General features: G+C 37.0%; 1 protein-coding gene across 1 annotated transcript; it reads right to left on the bottom strand.

Moving 5' to 3' along the window:
• Positions 1 to 18,223: 18,223 nt before the first annotated feature.
• Positions 18,224 to 19,159, bottom strand: LOC308351118 (olfactory receptor-like protein OLF2; the record flags this gene model as incomplete). The annotated part of the gene is made up of 1 exon (XM_080816597.1): positions 18,224 to 19,159. The coding sequence occupies one exon, from the start codon at positions 19,157 to 19,159 to the stop codon at positions 18,224 to 18,226; it is 936 nt and encodes a 311-aa protein (XP_080672723.1).
• Between the last annotated feature and the right edge of the window lie 7,072 nt (positions 19,160 to 26,231).

The following is a 26,231-nucleotide window of genomic DNA, read 5'->3' as shown; positions in this document are numbered from 1 at the left end:
ACACCACTGTACAGAATTTGTAGCACAATCTCATCCAAATTAAAGCATGCTATTTGGGGCACCTGGGTGGCTCAGTGGGCTAAAGCCTCTGCCTTTGGCTCGGGTCATGATCCCAGGGTCCTGGGATTGAGCCCCACATCGGGCTCTCTGCTCAGCAGGGAGCCTGCTTCCTCCTCTCTCTCTCTCTGCCTGCCTCTCTGCATACTTGTGATCTGTATCTGACAAATAAATAAATAAAATCTTAAAAAAATTAAAGCATGCTATTTGCATACCAACATATGTTGCATTTATGATGTTTTGCTAATTATTTCTTCTATAAGGAAATTAAATGTCCTCACTGTTTAAGGCCATAGTTCTTACAGCTATTTGGCCAGGTTACCACGTGTTTTGTTTTGTTTTGTTTTGTTTTGTTTTTAGATTTAGTAGAAATATTGTTATATTCTATAATAGAGAGGCATAACGGAGAGGCACTCAGTTATGAATATACTGGATAGGCATTCAACAATAAATATATTTATTATCCAAAATATATTATAGTGGGCCCAAAATCCGAAATAGTGGGCCATATAAAGAATTCCATCAGACAACATGCTTCCACTTCCCCACCCACCCCATGTCCTTTCCAGTCTCAGTCAACAACGGATAGAGCCAGTCTGAGGTTCAGGACCCACTGGAGCAGGGAGGATGTGGTTGCTGAGGAGTAAGATGGAGGATGTCCAGGAGCCAAACTCTAAAATGGGCAGACAGGAAATTGCCAGGACTAACCAGGCTCCCTTCGGATACCTGCTCTTGCTTGGGGGAGATTATGAAGAACATTTGGGCTCTAATCATAGAGATTCTGGTAGCAGGTGACAGAGCAGCAAACAAGGGAGTGTGGTTTACTGTGTGAGTCTCTCTGCCCCAATTTACTAGAATTTTGATGTTCTCTTCACCAATAGTTCAAATCTATAAGAGGCATGTTAGAAGCACTCATGTCCACAACCTTAAACTCCAAAGAGATTCAAATTTGAACTGCACCTTTTCCAAATTCCCAGGCTTTTTAATATTGTTTTATTTTATCCCCTTTACTTTCAAATATCTTTGAAATCTGCCTCCCTTTGCTTAAAAAAAAAAATGGTGTTAAGAGGTCATTGGAATTATATGTTCCACTGTTTTATTTTACCCAAATCAATTATATTTTATGTAATATCATACAAGTCCTCCTCTGTGAGAATTTAGGAAAAGTGGAAATGAAGTTAGATGAAGAAGAGATTAAAAAAAAAAATCTGAGGGGCGCCTGGGTGGCTCAGTGGGTTAAAGCCTCTGCCTTCGGCTCGGGTCATGATCCCAGGGTCCTGGGATCGAGCCCCGCATCGGGCTCTCTGCTCAGCGGGGAGCCTGCTTCCTCCTCCCTCTCTCTCTTCCTGCCTCTCCGCCTACTTGTGATCTCTGTCTGTCAAATAAATAAATAAATAATAAATAAATAAAATCTTAAAAAAAAAAAAAATCTGAATAATCATTTAGTGGTCAATGGACAGATCTCCAAACCCTTAGCTTAAACTCATTTAAATAGCAGTCTCTGTAGAAACATATTTTTAAAAATGTTTCCTTAAAAATGTTAAGAAAAAAAATTTTAAGAATATATAAAAATACAAGTCATGAAAAACAATAAAAAATAGGTGACATCTGCGCAATCCATACTTGCTTTTTTGTTTTCCCTGCTTTCTACGTGTATATTTATTTTAAATAAGTAGATTCATAAAAGTAATTGAAATGAAAGTTTGTATAATATATCAGACACTTCTTAGGTTTTATATCATGTTTTCAGTTAAAAATGTGTTTAAAAAAATCTGGGGTATAAATGAGAGAAACAGCAAAAAATGTTAATACCTGCCCCAGAATTACTGACCTCTGTTCCACGCAGTTCTGCCTGTAGGAGGCTTCAGCATTGTCTCCTGACTGACCTGGATTATATAATTATCTCTGAGTCTGGTCCCTGGGTGCTCAACACCGGGTCCCATAGGAATAAGCAAGATAGCTTATACCATGGTGGTTTGTTTTCTGATATTTTGTAGGAGTAAGGTGATTGAACAAAAAATACAAACCAGTAAAGAAATTTGTGTCCTTCTCTACCTTACCACTTAAAATTATACCTATTTTAGGAATAGCAAAACGACCCCATTCAATAAGCATTCCTTATTTCTAACTCGCCAACCCCTATACTCTACTAGAATTGATTTTTGTGATAATTTCATAATTTACAAAACAAATACACACCCATTCATGTCCAGGTACTTACACAGATACACAAACTTGTTCCCATTAAATTCATTCACCACGTAGATTTTTGGGGAAACAGCAAAAAAACCACTGACTGATATCACATTGCCTATTCATAACTGTATTTTGTTGTCTGTATTACTGAATTTTTATTTTTTAAATAAGTGATGTCACGATATAAACATCATATATATAAATAAATATGATGAATACAGGCAATGGATTCCTTGGTATTAATGTACATTAATTTATTCTATATATCCTCTGTTAAATGACCACTTGATTTATATGTAATTCTACATATCATAAAAGCTTTGATATGAATAAAATTATGCAAATATAATTTATCATATCTGAATATTCTTATTTTTTTAAAGATTTTCTTTATTTACTTAAGAGAGAGCACGTGGAGGAGCAGTGAGGAGGGGCAGAGGGAGAAGGAGAGACAGACTCCCCGCTGAGCAGAGCACTTGATGCATGTGGGGCTCGATCCCAGGACCTTGGGTTCATGACCTGAGCTGAAGGCAGACACTTAACCTACTGAACCACACAGACACCACCGTATCCACATATTTTTAAAAATAAATTCTATGAATGGTTTATAAGAGCACAGAGATTGACCCTAAATAAAGGCGCTCTTGGCCTTTTTAACCATAGTCAGAAGTTTTAGGTTGTCTAATTATAGGCACATATTATGATGTATTTCATATGTACCACATGTCCTGCCTTGTCTCTAACCACATCATAACATGATACAGAAATTGAAATGAGAAGTCAGGTTCTAGAGTCTCACTAAGTTTCACTGAATCTACAGAAAATGTTCACAAGAGATTTCTGCATATATTGCAGTGAAACAAATTTTGTCTTAAAAAGCTAGCACTCCAACCCCCACCCCCCCCAGAAGAACGTGATAGTGTGTTTGTGTTGAAGTGACATTCAAAAATTCACAAATTTCCCAAAGACTCCCCAGATTTCTAATAGATGAGAGACGACTCAGTCCCACTTCACCAAGGTGGGACCCCAATGACAATGGAGGGCAGAAGTGTTACCCCATGGGAGGTAATCCAATTTAATTATATTAGCTGGGTACTTGAACATTATTAATGTTGGTGTGAAGAAAAAGTGATTTGAAAGCTCCCTATATGGAACAATTCCATGAATCAAATAGGAAAGAAATTTTATTTCCTTGAGTTTGTGCAACCTCGAAGTTCAGGGGAATAATCCCTGTATTGACTGTTTTCGGAGTCATAGTTTGTCATGTGTATGAATCATTGCTACACACTTACAAGCACACATTGCTATGTATTCTTTAAATGCCTACTCTTCTTTCTTTTTAAGATTTTATTTATTTATTTGACAGACAAAGATCACAAGTAGGCAGAGAGGCAGGCAGAGAGGGGGTGGGAAGCAGGCTCCCTGCTGAGCGGAAAACCCTATGCGGGGCTTGATCCCAGGACCTCAGGATCATGACCTAAGCCGAAGGCAGAGGCTTTAACCCACTGAGCCACCCAGGTGCCCCTAAAGTGCCTACTCTTGATTAATGTTACAAAAAAAGGTAAAAATGTCACATATATTATATTTTGAGGCAGGTAATTTAATTGTCCCAAACCTGTAAATGCAAAATTTGTGTAGACAAACCACAAAAAAAGTAGGGTTCATGGGGCATCTACCAGTTTATGCATCCCAATGCTTCAGGTATTTTCATATTTCTCCTGAAACCTCACCTGGAGTCAATAGACATAGGTTTTGCACTTTTTTTTTTTTTCACTTGTTCGCATCTGTTGTTACAGAATTTCCTGTACTTTCTATAAAACTAGATTACCCTTCAAGCAAAAGTCAAAGAGATGACTATACTTTTAATTTTTGGAAAAGTGATTTTCGTGGCAATGGTTAATGTATTTTTCCTAAATGCATTGTTATTCTTTGTGTGATAATCAAAATGTCAAATACCAAATGTACTCCTCTGGGAAAAACTGCTGAGACAACTCTCAAAGCTCCTAAATAGTGGCCAGTACCTTGCCATCAGATGAATGCAAGAAAGTGAGAGCTTTCCTACTGTTCTCTCTCTCTCTTATTTGGAGGAGGAGCAGCCATCCTCTATCAACTTCTGATTCCTTTCCATACTCATTTTTTTCCCACAAGTGCTTCCCTTTCTGCAGAGAGGTCAAATCTCCTCAAGCTACCCTTGGTTCATAGGGGAGCCAGATTCGAACTTCATAAACATGGTCGCCCTTCAGATTACGTAGTCATCCTGGTCCCCATTAAATCTGGAACGTGTATGGTAATACACTGCACAAAATTGGATAATCTAAATTAATTCCCAAAGGAATTTGTTTGTTAATAGAGAACAGCTTTCTTTAATTATGAGGGGAAAGGCTAAAGGTAAAATTTAAGAAGTCAGAGACAGACAAGTGGGAAAAAGTCTTTAACTAAGGAACTCCCTTGGTGTCACTGGTACCCCTAAACATAGCACTACATAGGAACTGTCTACTTATAAACACCTTCCCTGGGAAGCCTGAGTGGCTCAGTCATTAAGCATCTGCCTTTGGCTCAGGTCATGGTCCCAGGGTTCTGGGATCAAGTTCCACACTGGGCTCCCTGCTTCAGCGGGAAGCCTGCTTCTCCCTCTCCCACTCCCTCTGCTTGTGTTCCTTCTCTCACTGTCTCTCTCTGTCAAATAAATAAATAAAATCTTAAAGAAAAAAAAAAAAAAGCCTTCCTTCAGGGGCACCTGGGTGGTTCAGTCATTTGAATATTGGGCCCTTGATTTTAGCTCAGGTCATGATCTTGTCGTGGGGAGATCGAGCCCTGCTTAGAGCTCTGTGCTGGGCATGTAACCTGCTTAAGATTCTCTCTCTCCCTCTCCCTCTGCCACCCACCTCCCATGTGTGTCCTCTCTCTCAAAAACAAAACAAAACAAAAACCTTCCTTCAAACAATAGTTTTCTGGCCCTGAGTCATGGGCTGTTATGAATAAGTTCTCTGCATGATACTGGTACCAAGTTTTGTTCATGATACTGATACCAAGTTTACTAAGCCTTCCTGTTATAGGAAACGAGAAAATCAGGAGTTGTGCATTGCTAACATCTCTATTTTATAAGCAAGCAACCCATTTTTGGTAACATATAGGGTAACTAATGAAGTATTTCTAACAGTTAGAAATGCTTTATTAATTTTACAGAACTATCTTGAAAACATTCTATAAAATAAACTGGAGATTTTAAAAATTCATGTGAAATTCTGCAGCTGTCTATAGTCTGATAGTAAATATCTTTAATTTTAGAATTAATTTTGAAGTTGTGTGTACGTTTATTATTAAAAACAAAATAAAACAAAACTAGTGACTTTTCAGAAATAAAAATATTTCTGCACACATGACCTAAAACAAAAGACAAACATGAGAGCATTTCAGAGACTCTGAGCCCTAACACAAACTGATGTCCAGTATGATAGTTCCATACGTTTCTTTAATATATTGAAGTGAAATCATTTGGTTTGTAACCTTGTACATCTTACACTCCTTGTTACACATATGATTCCCTTAGGTTGTTGTGCCTGATGGTAACTTATTAACTTTCTTCACTGTGTGGTATCCCAATGGACAAACATACCCTATGCTATTGTCCATTTCCAAATAATGCTACTACCATCATTTTTGTACAAGGTTTGGATGTCCATAGTCACCCATTCGTATTGGATGTAGAGGTAGGGATAGAATTTTGGGGCCAGCTATAGCAGATCCTACCATACAGTTTTCCAAGGTTGTGGCTCAATTCTGATCTCTGCTATCAGTGTGTGAGAGGTAAAATTGTCCCACCTCTACACAAGTACTTGATGTTAATATCGTGAATCATTTTCATTTTGGCCCTTCTTTAGGCAGGTCAAGGTACAGGCCTGAGGTTTTAATTTTTATCTACCTGAATACTAATAATGTTGTACCACCATTTCCATGAAGTGTCTGTTAGATCCTCAAAGTGGATAGGAGGTCAGGAAAGAAGCTGTGTTTACAAGGACTCAGCCTTCTACCGCTTCTAGCCAGTGTCATACCATTAGGTCCAATCAGCCTCGAGACACAACACCATTCTTTTGTATGAAGAGGAAGCCACTTGTTTGGTTTGTTTGCTTACCTCTATTTTAACATTTCCAATAGTGGGAATACGTTTACACAGCAGTAGAATCACAGGCATAGGGCGATGGATTATGGCAAGTGGAAAGGGTCTTAGAGATAATCTAGTGAGGGATCCTCTTTTACAGAGTGCGTGTGAGTTCTAGTGAGGAAGGGCAAGTTGTTAAACACCACAGTGATTTCAAGTTGTATTCAGTGCCAGGTTCACAGCATATTTCTGGAGAGGACTGTGCAAAGAGGCTTAAAGTTGCTTCCTCTGGCTTTCACACAGGTTTGGGTTATTGAGTTTTTACCTCTGTTGTATTCTAACACATGGTGCTAGACAGTCTATCATTAGTATGCATCTATCAGCTCACTAGGTGGTACACATGCCCAAATCTACCAACAGTATGTCATTTTTATCCTTAGGGATTTCAGTGCAAGGCTGAAGGAAAGGAGTCCAGATACAGAAACATGCCTATTATATCCATAGTCACTTATAACATAATACTGGATAATAATTCTCTATCCCTGGTGACTATGTGAGAACCCTGTGATGTAGCCACACAGAGAATGGAAGGGAACTGGTGTGGAAGGAAGTAAATGAGCCAGAATAGACCAAAGCCTTTTAATGGTTTTTTTTTTTCCCCCTATTTCTGTAGAATCCCATATGGAAGGGTTAGTTCAGGCCATCTGCCCCAAGTTTCTATTTAAGTCATGAGTCTACTAGTCAACATTCCTAGTGAGTGATTTTTTACTCTCTAATTACGTAAATCAGGGATATGAAGCCTACAGTTAATTAAATTGGTTTCTTCCATTTTTAGACATACATTCGTTGAACCTAAGATATCTCATTTAATTGGTTTACGATTTTCTTCTCGTCAGTTCCGACTCATTAGATGTGATTCGAGAGGCCAATATGCAGATCAGATCAGTCTTTACATGATATTACTGTCACATGTCATATGGAAGGATGATAGCATATTTATAACTCCTGAATTAGAAGCCTCTGATCTGCTGGTTGGTTTAGACTTTAATACATTTCAAAAAGAATGGCTTTTGCTATGTTGCTTCTCATAAGAAAGAGTAACAAAAGAGTATTGATAAATTGGGAAAATATGGTACAAGTAGAAACTCTTAAAACTTTTTTTTTTCAAAAGAAAACGTCCCATAGATTTTTTTTTCATCACCATATTTTTCCCGCAATCTGTCATACTTTTCCACACGTGTCACCTTCAAAAGCAGAGATTTTTGAGGTTTGATTCTGAAATTCTTTCTGAAATTCTTTCACAAAGGGCAATTATAATTACTTAAGGAGTACTATCGGATAGATACTTAAGAATGTCATTGAGTTGGGGCGCCTGGGTGGCTCCGTGGGTTGAGCCGCTGCCTTCAGCTCAGGTCATGATCTCAGGGTCCTGGGATCGAGCCCCGCATCAGGCTCTCTGCTCAGCGGGGAGCCTGCTTCCCTCTCTCTCTCTCTCTCTCTCTGGCTGCCTCTCTGTCTACTGTGATCTCTCTCTGTCAAACAAATAAATAAAAATCTAAAAAAAAAAAAAAAAAAAAAAGAATGTCATTGAGTCTTCCGTGGTCCATATCCGAGTTTTCTCAAAAAGCTGCTTCAGAAAACTTGAGCAGAGCCAAATGGAGACGAGCACATCCAGAAAGTACACGGATTTTTTTTTTTTTTTTACTTCCCATGTAATGAATATAAGTCTATTTATAAGTTTATTACTTTAGTATCTACAACCCTTTTATGCATTCTCTTATAAGCCATTAAATACATATATACAAGGCATGCATTATACCTTCATCTAATTACGTTTTGACAAATATCTAATGAACATTCAAAAATGTTATCGAGGGTGTGGTTTTTATTATTCATGTGTTTTTCCATTTGGTGCCCCAGACATGATAAAGGACCTGGATTGATAAGAACGATACTCAACTTGCAGCAAAGAATGTTCATCGTCTTACGTTGGAGACAATGGTCAAATCAACTGAACCACAAGTACAGGGATGCCTTAAACCACGAAGAGGAGCATTTAACTGGGATGGAGAAGACAGAGGGAAGGAAGAGCCAAGTGGAAGTGACTGAGTTGAATTTCAGCACAAAGATGTACTTTATCAGGACCTTCCACTTTGCGTTTTTATCCTTCTCTTGTTGGACTTTGAAGGGGGGCAAAATACACCACCCCAAAAGATACCACTTTGGTTATTGATTTTTTTTTTAAGATTTTATTTATGTATTTGACAGACAGAAATCACAAGTAGGCAGAGAGGCAGGCAGAGAGAGAGGGAGAAGCAGGCTCCCTGCTGAGGAGAGAGCCCGATGTGGGGCTCGATCCCAGGACCCTGGGATCATGACCTGAGCTGAAGGCAGAGGCTTTAGCCCACTGAGCCACCCAGGTGCCCCTGATTTTTTTTTTTTTTTAAGATTTATCTTTTTATTTAAGAGAAAGAGTGTGTGTGCACAAAGTGGGTGGTGGGAGTATGGACAGAGGGAGAGGGAGAGAAGCAGACTCCCTGCTCATCACGGAACTGGCTTGGAGCTTGATGTCACGACCCTGAGATCATGGCCCGAGTGGAAAGCAAGAGTCAGATGCTTAACAAACTGACCCAACCAGGTGCCTCAGGCACTGATTATTTTAAGTCAAAGTTTCTTAAGGAACAGCAGGTGTAAGAAGGACACTCTGAGCCTCTTTTGTCTTTCTGAAAGCAGGAAATAAATTTCCTATGCGAAAGGTGCTCTCTTTGCACCAGGAGAGAGAGACTTCCTCATCACCAAAGAGGGAATTGACAGCTGAGCAGTCTATATAGACAAACTCGGTTACTTCTTTACTTATTTACTACACGGAAACCAAATTCTTTGTCATGTCAATTTTTCACAAGTGTATTGTTTCTTTTTCTAAAAATTGTAACAGATACCTTATTTGGCCACTTCTTATTTTTATATTTTTATGAGATCCTGCACATACAAAGTTGATTTTTTTTTCTCTCCTGTTAATCTATCTTATATCAATTTAATTATTAGATCAGCCAAGAACCAGGAAGGGAAGAAAGGGAAAATTTTGTTTCCTTACAATTACAACACCTCTAAGAAGACATTGTCCTATCTGCCTCAGGATCTGTAATTCCAGCCTCTCCATCTGGATTCCTTTTTTTCTCCCCATCCCTGTACCCTCTTCACCATTTAGATCTGAAACAGAATTTCAAGGAATCGTTTCTTCTCCACACTCTACAGGTAGGCATTTTGTTTGAACTTAGAGTTTCTTACCTTTTCACTTCAGGGAGATTTAGAGGTTATCATGATATTTGTAAGACTATTTAATTAATTTTATTTATTTATTTTTAATTAATTTTATTTATTTATATTACATTATTGGATTCACTGGAATATAAACAATGTAATAAACACTTATAGTTCTTATAATAATTAAATTAACACATAAAATAAACAATAAATGCAAAATTAGCACACTAAGATGAAGACAGAAAAGTGTTCCAAATATTAAGTGAGAAATTTTTTTTTTTAAGATTTTATTTATTTATTTGACAGACACGGATCCCAAGTAGGCAGAGAGGCAGGCAGAGAGAGAGGGAGAAGCAGGCTGATGCGGGGCTCAATCCCAAGACCCTGGGATCATGACCTGAGCTAAAGGCAGAGGCTTTAACCCACTGAGCCACCCAGGCACCCCAAGTGAGAATTATTTTAAATAGAGATATACAGTAAAATATACCATATTTAGGAAGCTCCAAATATTGTTATCATAGTGACATAGTAAAATACTTCTGTATTAATTAATGTATTTATGACAACTTAATAGCATAGTATAATATAATGAAATAATACAATATATGAAATCAGAAGAGTATGTTTATGTGTATATGTATATAAATATATATTTTATACTATATAACTACTTACTTAAAATCAGATTTTATTTTTCAGTTTTTCCATCATCTCTTTCACATTCTTGTTCCATAGGCTGTGAATCAAAGAATTTAACACAGGACTCACATGAGTATAAAACAAAGAGTTCATTTTGTCTTAATCTAAGGAGAAGGAAGAATTTGTCCAGGATTATATGAAAAGCATATCTCCCCAGAAGATTGCCACAACTCCTAGGTGGGAGGTGTAGGTGGAGAAGCTTTGAATCTCCTCTCAGCAGAGTGGATCTTCAAGACTGACGAGATAGAGTCAAGCACTCCTAAAACGGTGCTCTGTTCGATGAAGACAAAAATGTTAAAAAAAAAAAAAAAATGAAATCCTTGACCTGTGTATCTAAGTAAGACAACAATAAGAGATGAGAGATATCATAGAAGAAAAGATGAATCACATGACATATGGAAACATAAGTGGAATGTTAATGTCAGGGGTATCAAAGCATCTGACATTCCTACCATGTAAGTCTTGGCTATGAGCAGGGAGCACAAGGGGTAACCAATGACTTTGTACCAGTCAAAGACCAGCACCACAACAGTAGACACTTAGAATCTGCAGGTACAGAAGGTGAAGAATTACAGAGCACAGCCAGTGACGGAAATTGATTTGATGTTGACAAATGCAGCCAGTTGCATCTTGGGTCCAATTGTGTGCTATAGCAGAGGTCACAGAAGGAGAGGTGGCCGAGAACATTAAAATTACAATGTGTAATCCATTGTAATTATAATGAACATTCCAAGATCTGCCAGGAAATTAATAAGTGCCTAGAGACATGGTACAAGTGTTCCCTTTGGGGTCCAGTTACTGGTAATTCCCAAGAGAAATAATTTCTCTGTCCATCTTCTTTATTCTTCTTGTAAACTCTAACAAAAATAATCAATAAGTGGCTCCCGGGTGGCTCAGTCCTTAAGCGTCTGCCTTTGGCTCAGTCATGATCTCAGGGTCCTGGGATGGAGCCCCACATCAGGCTCCCTGCTCAGCAGGAACCCTGCTTCTCTTTCTCCCACTTCCCCTGCGTGTATTCCTTCTCTTGCTGTCTCTCTCTTTCTCTGTCAAATAAACAAATAAAATATTAAAAAAATAATAATAATGAAGAAAATGAGAGTTCAGAATTTGACCTCTCTGGATATATTCAAAAAGTATTATCTCTAAGATTGAACATGATTTATTTCTATAAATTATATTTTTTAAGCTCAGAAAACTGACCAAGTTTTGCATTTGTTTATTTATGCATTCATTCATTCATTTTAATTTACTCTAAATTTATTTTGGATAAAGCTTTTTCTTTAAGAAATGCATTTCTTTATATACAGCAGAAATTAACACTTTAAAATTAAAGAGGAAAAGTATCAGTTACTTATGAGAACTATCTCTTTTCAGCAATTCTTCATCTTTGGAAGACTCTATAAATTATTTATTTATTTATGTATTATGTTCAATTAGCCAACATACAGTTTTACCTTAGCTGAACAATTCATTATTATTGTTGGGTTGCTATATTACACATATTCAGGGAGCACATAAAAAGTAAGTAACCTAACAATCAGTTTGTTCTCTGTATTTAGAGGTCTGATTCTGCTTTTTGTTTGTTTGCTTTGTTTTTCTTTTAGATTCCACATTTACCTGATGGCTGCCAGAGGAAAGGAGGGCAAGGGGAGTAAGAAATACAGACTTCCAGTTATGGAATAAGTCACAGGGATGAAAGGTACAGCATAGGGAATATAGTCGATGGTACCACAGTGACATTGTATGGTGACAGATGGTAGCTACCCTTATGGTGAACATAGCATTAAAATATGGACTTGTCGAATCACCATATTGTACATCTGAAACTAATGTACTATTGTGTCAACTATATTAAAAAAAAATAGTAATGTAGATGGCCCTAAAGTTGGGCAATGTGGCAATGTTGGTGGGTACTGACTGTAGGAGCCATATTGTGTGTGATACTTTCCAACATGTGAATCACCGCAGGATGCTAAAGTAGGGGCCATGGCAGGCCAGCCCAAGTATGCCACTATGGCATATTGATTAGTTATTTAAGAGACAGCCTGTGCAAGGAGGATATTCTGACTCTCCTCTGTCTCCCTGAAAACAGGAACTAAATTTCCCATGCAAAAGTTGCCCTCCTTGTACCAAGAGGTGGAAACACATCCTTATCACCAGTTATGAGAAATTCAGAGCCTAAGAAGGCTGCATAAACAGCCTCATTACATCTTACTAATTTACTACAACAGACCAAATCCTGTTTAGAATTTCTTACCTCACTGAAGCTTGCAAAGTTCAGTTTTCTTTGTCCTGCCAAATGTTTTTTTTTTTTAATTTAATTTAATTTTTTTTCAGTGTTCCAAAATTCATTGTTTATGCACCACACCCAGTGCTCCATGTAATACATGCCCTCCCTAATACCCACCACCAGGTTCATCTAATCCCCCACCGCCCCCCCTCAGTTTGTTTCTCAGAGTCCACAGTCTCTCATGCTTCGTCTCCCCCTCCGATTTCCCCAAAGTCACTTATCCTTTCCTTCTCTTAATGTCCTCCAGTGTTATTCCTTGTGTTCCACAAGTAAGTGAAACCATATGATAATTGACTCTCTCTGCCTGATTTATTTCACTCAGCATAATCTCCTCCAGTCCCATCCATGTTGATACAAAATTTGGGTATTCATCTTTTCTGATGGAGGCATAATTCTCCATTGTATATATTGTCCTGCCAAATCCTTACAGATTTATTGTCCACTTGTATAAATAATACAAAATCTGCCTGCCTTGGTCATTTCTTTAGCTCTCAATTTCATTTCTGGGCCATATTGAGCATATAATAAAATTTTGTGGTTTTTTTTTTTTTTTAGCTCCTATTAATCTGTCATGTCAATTTCACTCCTAATTCAGCAGGAAGACCTTGAAGGGTGGAAGGAAGTTCCTTTCCTTCACTAATAAGCACACATGTCTATGTGTCATTAAAACCCACTGTTGACTGCAGTATACAGTAATGTATTTAATGTCTCCTGCTCTGTGTGTTGCCCTACTGCAATTAATTGATTTCCTCCAAATGAATCAAGTAAATGCCCTATCTGTGTATTCAAAAGATAACAGGAGAACCAGTGTACGGGCACAAACATCCCAGGTCATTTTTTCATCTGAGTCCTCCCTGGGGACTAGACAGGGTCATACTGTTTTTCATGGTTCCTATAAATCTAGACCACATCATAGGTTAAAATCACTAAAATAAAGTATTCTTGATGTGGGGAAAATGGCTTTTAGTGATACATTTCAACAGCCTTTTCATTTATTATTATACAAACATGCTGAATCTACTGCCTTAGGAGATATGATTAAGGCTAAGCTCAAACTACGTAATTGTAATACTTTGCCACCCATTCAGCTGAAGACACCAAAGCATTCGTGGTACCCTAGAACTTTATTACCATTATTTACTTCTCTGCTTCATATTTAAGGAATGAGATTTATCCTTGGTCACTTTATATGATTCCTTTCCAAACTCATTTTCACATCAAGTGGTTCTCTGTCTCTAGGGATAATAAACATCTTTAGGTTATGCTCTATTTAGATAGAATCTAAATTTACCTCCCTGAACTTGACTGCCCCATAGGCCATTTAGTCTAACTTCCCTTTAAACTTTTCCATTGAAATCTGAGCCTTAGTAATTATATTATTATTAAAAATTGAATAATTAACATCCCAAAGGATTTATTTTTAATTGAAGATGAGTTTCTTAAATAATGAAAGAAAATGACTTCATTGCAATGTAAGACACCAGAGACAGGCAAGTGAGAAAAGGAAGCGTATCTAAATGGCTTCCCTGGTGCCATTGTAATCAATGTAGGTAACTATCTATTTATAAAATCCCTCTCTCAGGGGGGCCTGGGTGGTTCATTGGGTTAAAGCCTCTGCCTTCGGGTCAGGTCATGATCCCAGGGTCCTGGGATTGAGTCCCGCATCAGCCTGCTTCCCCCTCTCTCTCTGCCTGCCTCTCTGCCTACTTGTGATATCTGTCTGTGAAATAAATAAATAAAATCTAAAAAAAAAAAAAAAAAATCCTTCCCTCAGAAAGTAGTTGTGCAGCTGAGTGATGAGCCTTTGGGAATAAGTTCAGTGAACGACAATGATACCAAGGAAAACTAGGTGTCCTAAGTCTCTTTGTTGCTGAAAACAATATTAGAGGTTATAGGTTAAATAAGACACAATTGCTGTATTAAAGAGACAGCAATTTTTAATGAGAAAAGTCATAGTTAGTCATAGTTATTCATTGAAATAGTCTGTGAAACTTATGCCATGGATCTTATAAAATATATTTTGAACTTTATTGTCTACATGGCCTTAATGGAGATAAAAGTTTATAATAATAAAATTCTGAAGTCTCCTACAATCTAATGGTGAAGGGACTCTGCTTTTGGAAAATTCTTTGATATTTAAAACATGTATAGAAAATACTTAAATAATTAGTATACTACTGGATAAATGAAAACAAAACAAAATAAAAAACCTGTAGTCAGGACACTGACCAAGAAACAAAACATGATCAGAATGACCAAAGCCTTCCACCTGCTACTTCCTAAGTTACTAGTTTCTTATCCTCAAGGAGTATTTACTTTCCTACCTTTTATCACAAAACATTAGTTTCATATTTTTTGAGCCATGCATAAGTAGATGCCTGCTTCATGTACTGTGTTACTCAACAACATGCTTGTGTAACCCAGTACATTAATTCTCACTGTTGTATAGTATTCTTCTATACAGATATAGTATCCAATTGATGTGTCTATTTTAATGTGGGTAGGCCGTTATCTTCTCTTTTTCTATTCCCAAAAACGTTGATGTGAACATTCTTGCATATGTCTTCTAGTAGAGATATACATTTATTTATCTTGGGTATAAAACCAAGAATAGGAAATGTGTGTGTGTGTGTGTGTGTGTGTGTGTGTGTGTGTGTGTAAAATTTAGTTTTATCTAATTTTACCACACAATTTTCCAAAGCAGTATGCCAACCTATGCTTCCACTATCCCATTATCAATGAGTGAATCCTGTATGCATTTCACATAATATTGTCTGCCATTTGAATTTTAGCTATTCTGTAAACTTGACTAAGAAAGTTGGATATTCACTATGTCATCTCATAAAAGTCTCTTAAAGTCAAAAATGAAGAATTGAAATTTAGTCAAATGGGTCCACTTTATGGTATGAGGGCTCTTGCAATCAGTGCTATCTGTCTGTCATCATTGCCAATTACAGTTCACGTAAAAACTGTCCCAGCATTGTAACGTAGTCCTACCCATCTGCTATATTTCAAATCTCCCCAAAGATAGAAGTAGCTTTATGCATTATCCATTTATAGAATCATATCAGTATGGGTACTGAATGTGGTATCTGGAATGCACAATAAGGATTATTCAGTTTCAAACCCTTTTTTGATAGAATGGAAACTGAGGCCCAAAGAAGAAAAATGATTTATTGAAGGTCAGAATTACCGTGACTTGACCGTAAAGATTCAGACCCAATTTTGCTGTCATTGTTTTTCCAGTACACAGCATGTTTGCAGAGTTCAACCAAAAGTTGCTTCATCTTAAGAAAGAGCTACACAATAACCAATTTGTGAGAATTATTGCTGTTTTGATTTAACAAGTTTCCCTAACCAGCTTTTCCACAGTATGTAGCTCATTGCTTGTATCATTGTACATATTTCCTAATCTTTTATTACTGTAACATTAATGTTTAGGGATGCCAGTGCCTGGTCAGAATAAGAAAGTCTTAAGAAGAAACAGACCTATAATACTGACTCATTGAGTCAGTATTGATAATGTCTTATTTGAACTATAGCTGTTCAATGGCATTGGTAATGTCTTATTTGAACTATAGCTGTCACCATTGGAGATGGGTAAACTATGAGAAGCATATGAATTATGGATAAATTCTAGGAATTGGTCAAGATTGGATTAGATAATATGAATCAGATTTAAACACTTTGATACTACAACTCCCTTTCTATGTAAAATAAAGATATAAATTTCCTGCAGGTCATTAGCCCAAGCTCCTACTTCAATCATTAATTCCCTAAAGTTTATGTTAAGTGATTATTCATCCTCCACTATTACAAATTTAGGCATAGGGGTCTCATAGATTTTACAAATCAGTCAAATTCCTTTTTAGCCACTCTTTCATTGAACTTAAAATATGTCATTTAATAAATATAAAATTTCTTTCTCTAATTCACACATTAGACTTAGATTTGCTTATAGGAACCAAGATGCAGATTGAATACATTGTCATGGTCCACGGGAGAGGAGTGTGCTAGTAGGTGGCATCTTGATGCTTCTGAGGTTGACACCCATCTATGCTTGGGCGTTAGTCTCATTCAAATGCACGTCGGCCATACTGCTCTTCAAGATGATTCCTAATTCATAGATAATATTTGAAAAAAAAAATGGAGCATTTGAGGAGACGTTTTAACGGACAGATAGCATCCTCTGTTCCTTTTGTTTGTTTGTTTCACCTCCCCTTACCATGCCTCAGAATCCCAGAAAAAAATATCATCGACAACAGAAGGACTCTCATTGTCCTATGTGGGCTTTACTGGCAATCTGAAAGGTTTTCACCTAAGGCTTTAACAATGGCACTTAGGTAGCCTTAGACATTGAATGATTTTTAGTTTGTGTCGTTGTAGCAAAGCTTTAAGAGTGCCCCTGATTCCTGTATGGTTCTTCAAATCCCTGTCTTTGTCCCTGCTTACCCAACAAATCACGGCAGTGATTTGATCATCAGCAAGCGAGAGCAGAGAGCCAAGGTAAGTTGCAAATAGGCTGTAAACACCTGGATAAGAGCTCTTTGGTTTAATTATTTTCCAAATAATTTATATGTCTTTAACTTTCCCTTATGTTAGCATCACAACAATTTTATGTGCTTATGTATATGATACAAAAATGTATTTAAGGCACATACATACTTGACCTCAGTGATTTTTTTTTTCTTTTGCCTCCTACAAATAAACATTTAATAAAAATTAACTTTTTTCAGTATCTTTCTTCCTTTCCTTACCCAGATGCTATGGTGGTGCTTGAGTAAACAGACAAAAATGCACAGTCCTTAAACTCTGAGTATTCGTTTCCCCACATTGAAGGGAATGATTTAGGAAACAGTTATGGATTCAACAATGCTCCCGGACAAGGTGATGTGTGAATCAAGTTTAACAAGTGTTGGAGGGAAGGAAAACCAGTGGAGGAAGTGAATGATTGTGAATTGCAGAACTATAATGCAACACACTGGTTATCTTTAAATTCCACAGAAATGGTCTTGTCCCCCTGAGGAACCCCTAGTTGCTGATCCATCAGCATAGAATGCTTTCTCTACCTACAGGTATCTCTCAGCTGATCCCTACTTACCTGTTAAGTCTCAGATTATCTCCGGTACTAGAAGCACTTTCCAACATTCTTCACTGTATTTGAACATTGTGCATGGCTTTACAGTGTTCAGTCTTTTTACTTTATGGCATAATTTCTCTTATTATAAATAATTTGAATGATTAATTAATATTTGTCACTTCCATTAGATGACAAGATTCATTAGCGTAAAACTACCAGATGTGCTATAAAATACAGAGTGGATGCAACAGGTACTGAGGAAGCTCTCAATAACATTTAGAAACTTCATTTCATGCACATATGAAAGATCGAGGAAACAATTATTAGGCAAACTAGAAGTCCAGAAATTTTCAATTAAAGAGTACCAATACAAACTCAAGACATAAAATGAACCACAGAGTACTTAGGGAATGATACATTTGGGTATGGTTGGAACAGATTATAAATATTTCTTGGATCACATCACATTAGTCAAAACAATTTTAATTTTTATAAATTTTACTGTAAGATTGGGAGGAAAATACACACATAAAAGTTTTCAATGAAACCACTTTTTACTTTTAAGGTTTTTCAGGGCATCTTTCACATCCTTGTTCCGTAGGCTATAACTCAGAGGGTTTAGCATGGGAATCACAAGGGTGTAAAACAATGAGGTCATTTTGCCCTGATCAAGAGAGTAGGAAGAACTTGGCCGGAAATACATAAAGAGCAGAGTTCCCTGGAAAATCGCAACAGCAGTTAGGTGGGAGGTGCAGGTGGAGAAAGCTTTGAACCTCCCCTCAGCAGAGCGGATCTTTATCACCGTGAGGATGATATAGCAGTAAGACACAAACAGCCCTGAAAGAGTAATCAGTTCAATGAAGCCAAAAATGGTGAATATCACTAACTCATTAGCCTGTATGTCTGAGCAAGACAACACGAGGAGAGGTAGGACATCACGGAAGAAATGGTTGATCACATTAGACCCACAGAAACACAACCGGAATGTGAGTATGGTATTTACTGAAGCATCCACAATTGCCACCATGTAAACCCCAGCCATGAGCAAGGAACGCAGTCTGCTGGACATGCTGACTGTGTAGAGCAAGGGGTCGCTAATGGCTTTGTACCGGTCAAAGGCCATCACTGCCAGCAGCAGACACTCAGGATCTGCAAAAGTACAGAAGATCAAGAATTGCAGAGCACAGCCATAGAAGGGAATTGACTTGTTCTTGGCAATGAAGCCTACCAGCATCCTGGGTCCAACTGCTGTAGAGTAACAGAGGTCACTGAAGGAGAGGTGTCTGAGGAAGAAATGCATGGGTGTGTGAAGGTGGGAATCCATTCTGATTAAAACGATCATCCCCAGGTTTGCAACAAGAATGATAAGATAGAGGATAAGAAATGTGATAAACAGGGTCATTGTAACTCCCGGGTCATTGCTAATTCCCAAGAGAAGGAATTCATTCACAGAAGAGCAATTTTTTCCATCCATTCTTCTTAATTCTTCTAAGATGCTACAGAAATGATTAAGGAATGGTATATCAAGATTTTAATTCTTCTTGACATTCAGAAAAATATAATCTATATGTCAGAAAGGATTTATTTCAGAAAATAGCCTGGACAAATTTCACTGTCATATTGTTGACAGCGTTAAAGTGTTTGGAATAGAATTTAGAGAGAGTTTGATTCTAAATTTCGAGATCGCTACAAGATATATAACTTGGGTGCTCCCTTCCCTGCTTTATCTCAGTGGTCAATCACAAACAAAGGCTCAGTGCAGGTCAAATATAACATGGAAGTCATGGCTAAATTAAAGACAAGGTTGAATATACATTCTTATATCTGAATAATAAATATCCAATTGAGTACAAAAGAGATTACTCTTACTGAGTTCCTCAGGAATCAAGACTTGTTTGAGACTGTGTTTAATTCAGAAATAGTACACATATCTCTGATTTAAAAATACTGAGCAATACAATGATTTTTACTGCTTTGCCACATTATTGTTACTTACACTCAGGAGTGGTCTGGTGCCAAAAGCCATGTCTCTTGACCAGCAAAGGAAAAAGACTAAAAACGAATAAAAACAACTTAACATATACAACTCCATCTCTTTGGATGTTAAATCTGAGTTTTTCATCAAAAATCAGAGATGGAATGTGTGCCTTGGTAGTGCCATTGGTTAGGCGTTTGAATCTTGGTTTCAGGTAGGGTCATGATCTCAGGGTGGTGGAATCTAGCCCCAAAGCAGGCTTTGCACTCAGCAGAGATTCCGCTTAAGATTCTCTCCCCTTTCCCTTTCCCTTTCCACCTGCTCTCTCTCCCACTCTCTCGCAAATAAATTTTCTTTTTAAACCAATTTTTTAAAATTTTTTTTTAAAGATTTTATTTATTTATTTGACAGACAGAGATCACAAGTAGGCAGAGAGGCAGGCAGAGAGAGAGGGGAGGAAGCAGGCTCTCTGTGGAACAGAGAGCCTGATGTGGGGTTTGATCCCAGGACCCTGAGATGATGACCTGAGCTGAAGACAGAGGCTTTAACCGACTGAGCCACCCAGGCGCCCCAAATGAACAAATTTAAAAAAAAATAAAGATAGGTACAAGAAATAGATATTTTTGATAGATATAGGCTTCTATTTGTGTATATACCTACATATATGCGTGCACCTGTCTTTCTGTGATAGATGACAATTGGAATATAAGTGATGGCCTCACTTTGTTTTGGATGGGCATACCTATGGTATGTGTTCATATGGGCCTGGATTTATACAAATCGGTATTCGTGTTGTGATATCTCAATTTTTATTGTTTTTTTTTAGATTTTTAAAATTTTTATTTATTTATTTGACAGAGAGATCACACGTAGGCAGAGAGGCAGGCAGAGAGAGAAAGAGGAAGAAGCAGGCTTCCTGCTGAGCAAAAAGCCAGACACGGGACTCGATCCCAGCACCCCGAGATCATGACCTGAGCTGAAGGCAGAGGCTTAACCCACTGAGCCACCCAGGTGCCCTCAATTTTTATTGGTTTAAAAACTAGAAAAAAATCTTCAACTTGCATATACCCTTTCTCATGATTAAATAATGTTTTTCTTCTTTTCTTTGGTTTAGGTATAAGAAAAACTATAAATTAACTAATGAAAATTACTCCAAAACACGCTGTTTTATAAGAAATATATATTTTTGCCACTAGATTACAGATTATTACCCAAAGGAAATAAGTAAAAAAAAAAAATACTCATTTATATTTTCTGAATATTTGATTCCTCACTTTTCCAGTGGAAAGTTTTTTATTCATCATTCTTTAAATTTGGTGACTTGGAGGGACACGTGGGTGGCTCAGTTGGTTAAGCTGCTGCCTTTGGCTCAGGTCATGATCCCAGGGTCCTGGGATCGAGTCTCACATCGGGTTCCTTGCTCAGCGGGGAACCTGCTTCTCTCTCTGCTTCTGCCTGCTGCTCTACCTGCTTGTCTTCTCTCTCTCTCTCTCTCTGACAAATAAATAAATAAATAAAATCTTTAAAAAAAAAAAATTTTGGTGACTTGGAAACCTACCTGTGATGAGCAAGTCTTTCTATGTTTGCCTCTGGTAGCTGAACACCACAGACAGGTTGCATTTTGTTTTTATTTAGTGTCCTTTGGGACTGAAGTCTCTCACGCCTTTGCCCTCACACTTCCGTACGCAAACATGTGATTAATCAGATTTCTAGTTCTGTATTTTCCCCTGCGACTGTTGCAATGATTTTAGCAAAGGCTGAATTTGAATTCTTTGCACTTGCATCACACGGATCATCTTTAGGAAGGTAAAATGATCTTACAGTATGAGTCGTTGCTATCCTGAGTCTATGGCATCTTCCTCCAGACATCTAATGAAATTGAAATAGACCCTTTATTTCATTGTTTTTATCTTAATTATTATTTATTTTAATTTATTAAATTCATAAATTTATTAAATAAGTATTTGTTAATCATTATTTATTATTAATTCTTTTTATACTGGTCCTTTCACTTCCAAAACAATCTCTTCCCCTTTCCCACTTAGAAGTATAACCATTCGAGGGGATGCCTCGGTGGCTCAGTTGGTTAAGCAGCTGCCTTCGGCTCAGGTCATGATCTCAGCGTCCTGGGATCGAGTCCCACATCGGGCTCCTTGCTCAGCGGGGAGCCTGCTTCACCCTCTGCCTCCGCCTACCACTCTGTCTGCCTGTGCTCGCTCGCGCTCTCTCTCTCTCTCTAACAAATAAATAAATTTAAAAAAAATAAAAAAAAAAAGCTTTCCCACTTAGAAGTATAACCATTCTTTAACAGTTATATTTACTCCTTTGTTTTCATGAAGCACATTTGATGTCATTCTTACAACCATGTTATCCAGCAGGATTTGAATTAATTTATGACTATAACACCCATATACTTAGCACCCTTTTTCTTGAATTATTTTTATTTCATTCAGATATGTGTCTTTAACTACACCATAAGCTCTTTAGAAATAATAGCTGGCCTTGGCTAAGTTCTGTGTAACCTGCAGCCCTAGTACCAAGACTGGCAGAAGTAATGTCTAATTTAATATCAGTTGGTAAATATTTTAAGTGATTGGATGAAATGGTGGTGGAGAAGAGGAAATAAAGAGGTTTTGCAAACTATTTCAACTCATATAGCTCATACGTGCATTTGTACATGAAGGAGGCTGGTTATAATTTTCTTTCAGTTAGTTTGTTTTTATTCATTTCAACTTTTACAAAGTTAAAAAGTATTGGAGTGTAATTTTGTGTCCTCTCTAAATATTGTTAAAATAGCCATCTTACCGAAAGCGATCTACATATTCAATGCAATTCCTATCAAAATTCCAAAGATGACTATCACTGTAATAGGAAAAACCACTTTAAAGTTTATATGAACAAACAAAGGAAGACCTTAAAAAGCCAAAGCAATCTTGAGAAAACAGAAAAAACTGGAGAACAAAACACCTCCTGCTTTCCGACTGACATTAATTCTTTCAGTGTATGATCATGGAATATCTTTCCATTCATTTGTGTCTTCTTCATCTTCTTTTGTCAATATCTTATAGTTTTTAATGTACAGTTTTCACCTCCTTAACTAAATTTATACTTAAGTATTTTATTTTTTCATGTTACTGTTAATGGAATTTTTTTTAATTTGTCTAACAGATCATTGTTAGTATATAAAAAAGCAAGCAATTTTTTGTATGTCGATTTTATATCCAGCAACTTTACTGATTTTTTTATTGGTTCTGTTTTTTCCTGGAGTCTTTAGGATCCTGTATATATAATATCATGTCATCTGCGAATAGAGACAATTGGATTTCTTCCTTTCCAATTTGGACACTTTTCTTTCTTAATTATTGTGGTTAGGATTTTCACTATTGTTTTGAATAAAAGTGGTAAGAGTGGGCATCCTTATCTTGTTCTTCATGTGAAAGGGTAAGTTTCACCTTTGCACTGTTGAGTATTATGTTAGCCATGGACTTGTTATATGGGATCTTGGTTCATGTTGAGGTAATTTCCCTCTCTACCCAGTCTATGGAAAGTTTTATCACAGAAGGATATTGAATTTTGTCACTTGTGTTTACTGCATCTATTGAGATGATCATATGATTTTTATCTCTTGTTTTGTTGATGTAGTATAACATATTGACAGATTTAAGAATGTTGGACCATCCTTGTATCCCCAGACTAAATCACACTTGATTATGGATTATGACTCTTTTTGTTCACTGTTGAGTTTGGCTTGTGATTATACTGTGGAAACTTTTGCCTCTATGTCCATCAGGGATATTGGTCTTTAATTTTCTTGTAGTGCCCTTGTTTGTTGCTGATTTTAGGGTAGTGATGGTCTCATAAAATGAGTTTGGAAATATTACTTCTAATTTCTGGAAGAGTTTGAAAAGAACTATTTATTACATCTTAAAGTGTTTGGTAGAATTCACAAATGAAGGCATCTTGGTCCTGAATTTTCTTTTTGAGGAGGGTTTAGATTACTGATTTAATCTCCTTAATAGCAATTGGTCTATTCAAATTTTCTATTTTTGCATGATGCAGTCTCAGTCAGTTTTATGTCCTAGAAACTTATTTGTTTCTTCCAGGATGTCCAAATTGTTGACATATAATTATAATTATTCATGGTAACTCATTATGTTTCTTTATATTTGTGTGCTATTGATTGAAGTGTATCTTCTTTCAGTTATAATAATATTTATTTGAGTCTTCTCTCTTTTCGTCTTGGTAAATCTAGCTAAAGACTTGTTTGTTTTATTTATCTTTCCAGAAAACCAGCTCTTAGTTTGATTGAACTTATTTATTTTCTTTGTAATGTCTCTTTCACTTCTTTAAGCTCTGATCTTTGTTAGTTCCTTCCTTGTACTAATGTTGGACTTTGTTTTTCTTTTCCAGTTCCTTGACATGTTAAAGTTAGGCTGTTTATTTAAGATCTTTGTGAGGTTTTTTTTTTTTTCTTAATGTTAGCAGTTATTACTATAATTTCCCACTTAGTATCTTTTTTGCTTCATTCCCTAATTTTTGATATGTTGTGTTTCCATTTTTGTCTCAGGACACTTTTTGAGGTCTTTCTTGGTTTCCTCTTTAACCTGTTTATTCAAGAACATGTTGTTTAACCTTCATACATGTGTGAATTTTCCAGTTTTTGTCTTCTTTTTGATTTCTAGTTTCATACCATTATGGTTGGCATAGATAATGTAAATGATTCTAAAATTCTTTGGCATTGGTGAACGGAAACACTTTTGACTTCAGAATCGGGTTGTCTGGGAACACATTCCTCAGGTGGCAACTGCAAAATTGGGTGCAGACATGTGTACAAGTGTACAAACTCTTTTTTTTTTTTTAAATGAGATATTGGTGACTTCAGGTCAGCAGGAGGGAGAGAGTGTGGGGCATGTCCACGGGCTTCCCTGGTGTATAGAGAGGATCTCTATCAGCTCCTAGAAGCATGCAAAACCAGAAGCCTGACCCACAGGCTTTTAAATGGTACATATAGACCCTCTTCAGGGAAAGACTGAAAAATGGGCTCTTCTGTTATCCCTACTCTGAGCCCCGGTATGATGGCTGCAGCTCCCATTTTATTTGCTATAGTCTTATGAATCTTGTGATGTTAAGACTCATTGGTCTTTGGAGTGAGGGAATTTGGAAGTCTACCCTTTTACTGGGACTATTAAATGTTGGGAGACTAGATGTGAGGCATAAACCATAAGCCAGGGGATCTCTCCCAACTGTATGCCTCTGTGCCAAGGGTGGGGTTTATGGCAAAGTTGTGTCTTAGCTTTTCCTCTGATTTAATGTGGGTATTTTCTCATTTGCTCAACATGTAATAGTTACTGAGATGTTTTCTTGATTTCTTTTAGAGGGAATTGTACTATCTGTAGCTGTTAATTTGGGGTATCCATGGGAGGAGGGAAATTTGAGGTCTCTTGTATCATCACTTCGAAGACCTCCTCTTTATCCTAAAAGTCTTATGTGGACAATAATATTTACTATCCGTCATTGGGTATATGCGAGAAGGATGTGATACAGAGATTACAGAGGGAAAGGAATGATGAGGATTGACGTAGGCTGAAATACATCAAAACCTTTTGATACAATGTTCCTTATCTAGGTAAAAATAACAAGATAAAAGAGACATTGCAGACTATCTACACAAGTTTCTATCTGAGTTACAAATCCCCTAAAAATTGTCCCCTATAATGTGTTATGAAACCTCTCAAAATCCAGGCAAAGGAAGCCCACAATTAATAAATTAGTCAATTCTAAAATTTTATTTCTTCTAGTTCAAATCTACTAGATCTGATAAAATGGTCAATATGTAGATCAAATCAGGTTTTAGATGTTGTTAATGTATAATTGTTGAAAGAGAGAGTGATGGGTTAACTAGATAACATATTTACATTTCCTGAATTACCAGCAATCTACTTCACCCAATTTTTTATAGACAATGAATTTTAAACAGTATTTTCTACTAAGCTGCTGTTCCTAAGTTACAATTTCAAAAAGAGTTTGTATTAATTGAGAGCATATGGTTCAGGTGGAAACACTTAAAGCCTTGTATTTAAAAAAAAAAAAAAAAGTTCCATAGTTTTTTGTTTTTTTTTTTTCCCCCAACAAGATATGGTATGACAGGAAAGGGACCGACCAATGCCCCTTTGAAAATTAAAGAATCTTCTTGGGCTTATCTTTTCTGAAATGTTTTCATAGAAATGTATTTCAAAACAGTTAACTAGAAAACTTAAGATATTCAATGGCTTTTAAAAAAAATATTTATTTATGTGAAGAGAAAGAGAGAGCGCGCATGAGTGGGGGTGGGGTTACAGGGAGAGAATCTTCAAGCAGACTCCCCACTGTGTGCGGAACCCAAAAGGGGCTTTTTCTCACTACCCATGAGATCATGACCTGAGCCAAAACCAAGAGTTGGTTGTCCAAACAACTGAGGCGCCCAGGCATCCCTACATTCAATAGCTTTTAATTTCTATAATTGTAATTGATAATTAACCGTGTCCTTGCATCTTGAATGATCCTTCAAGTATATGCCATTCTCGTGATGTCG

Source organism: Martes martes (genome assembly GCF_963455335.1).
Source record: "Martes martes genome assembly, chromosome: 10".
In the NCBI taxonomy this organism is placed as follows: domain Eukaryota; kingdom Metazoa; phylum Chordata; class Mammalia; order Carnivora; family Mustelidae; genus Martes; species Martes martes.
Note: the sequence above shows the minus strand (reverse complement) of the source record. Positions and strands in the feature narration are given on the sequence as shown.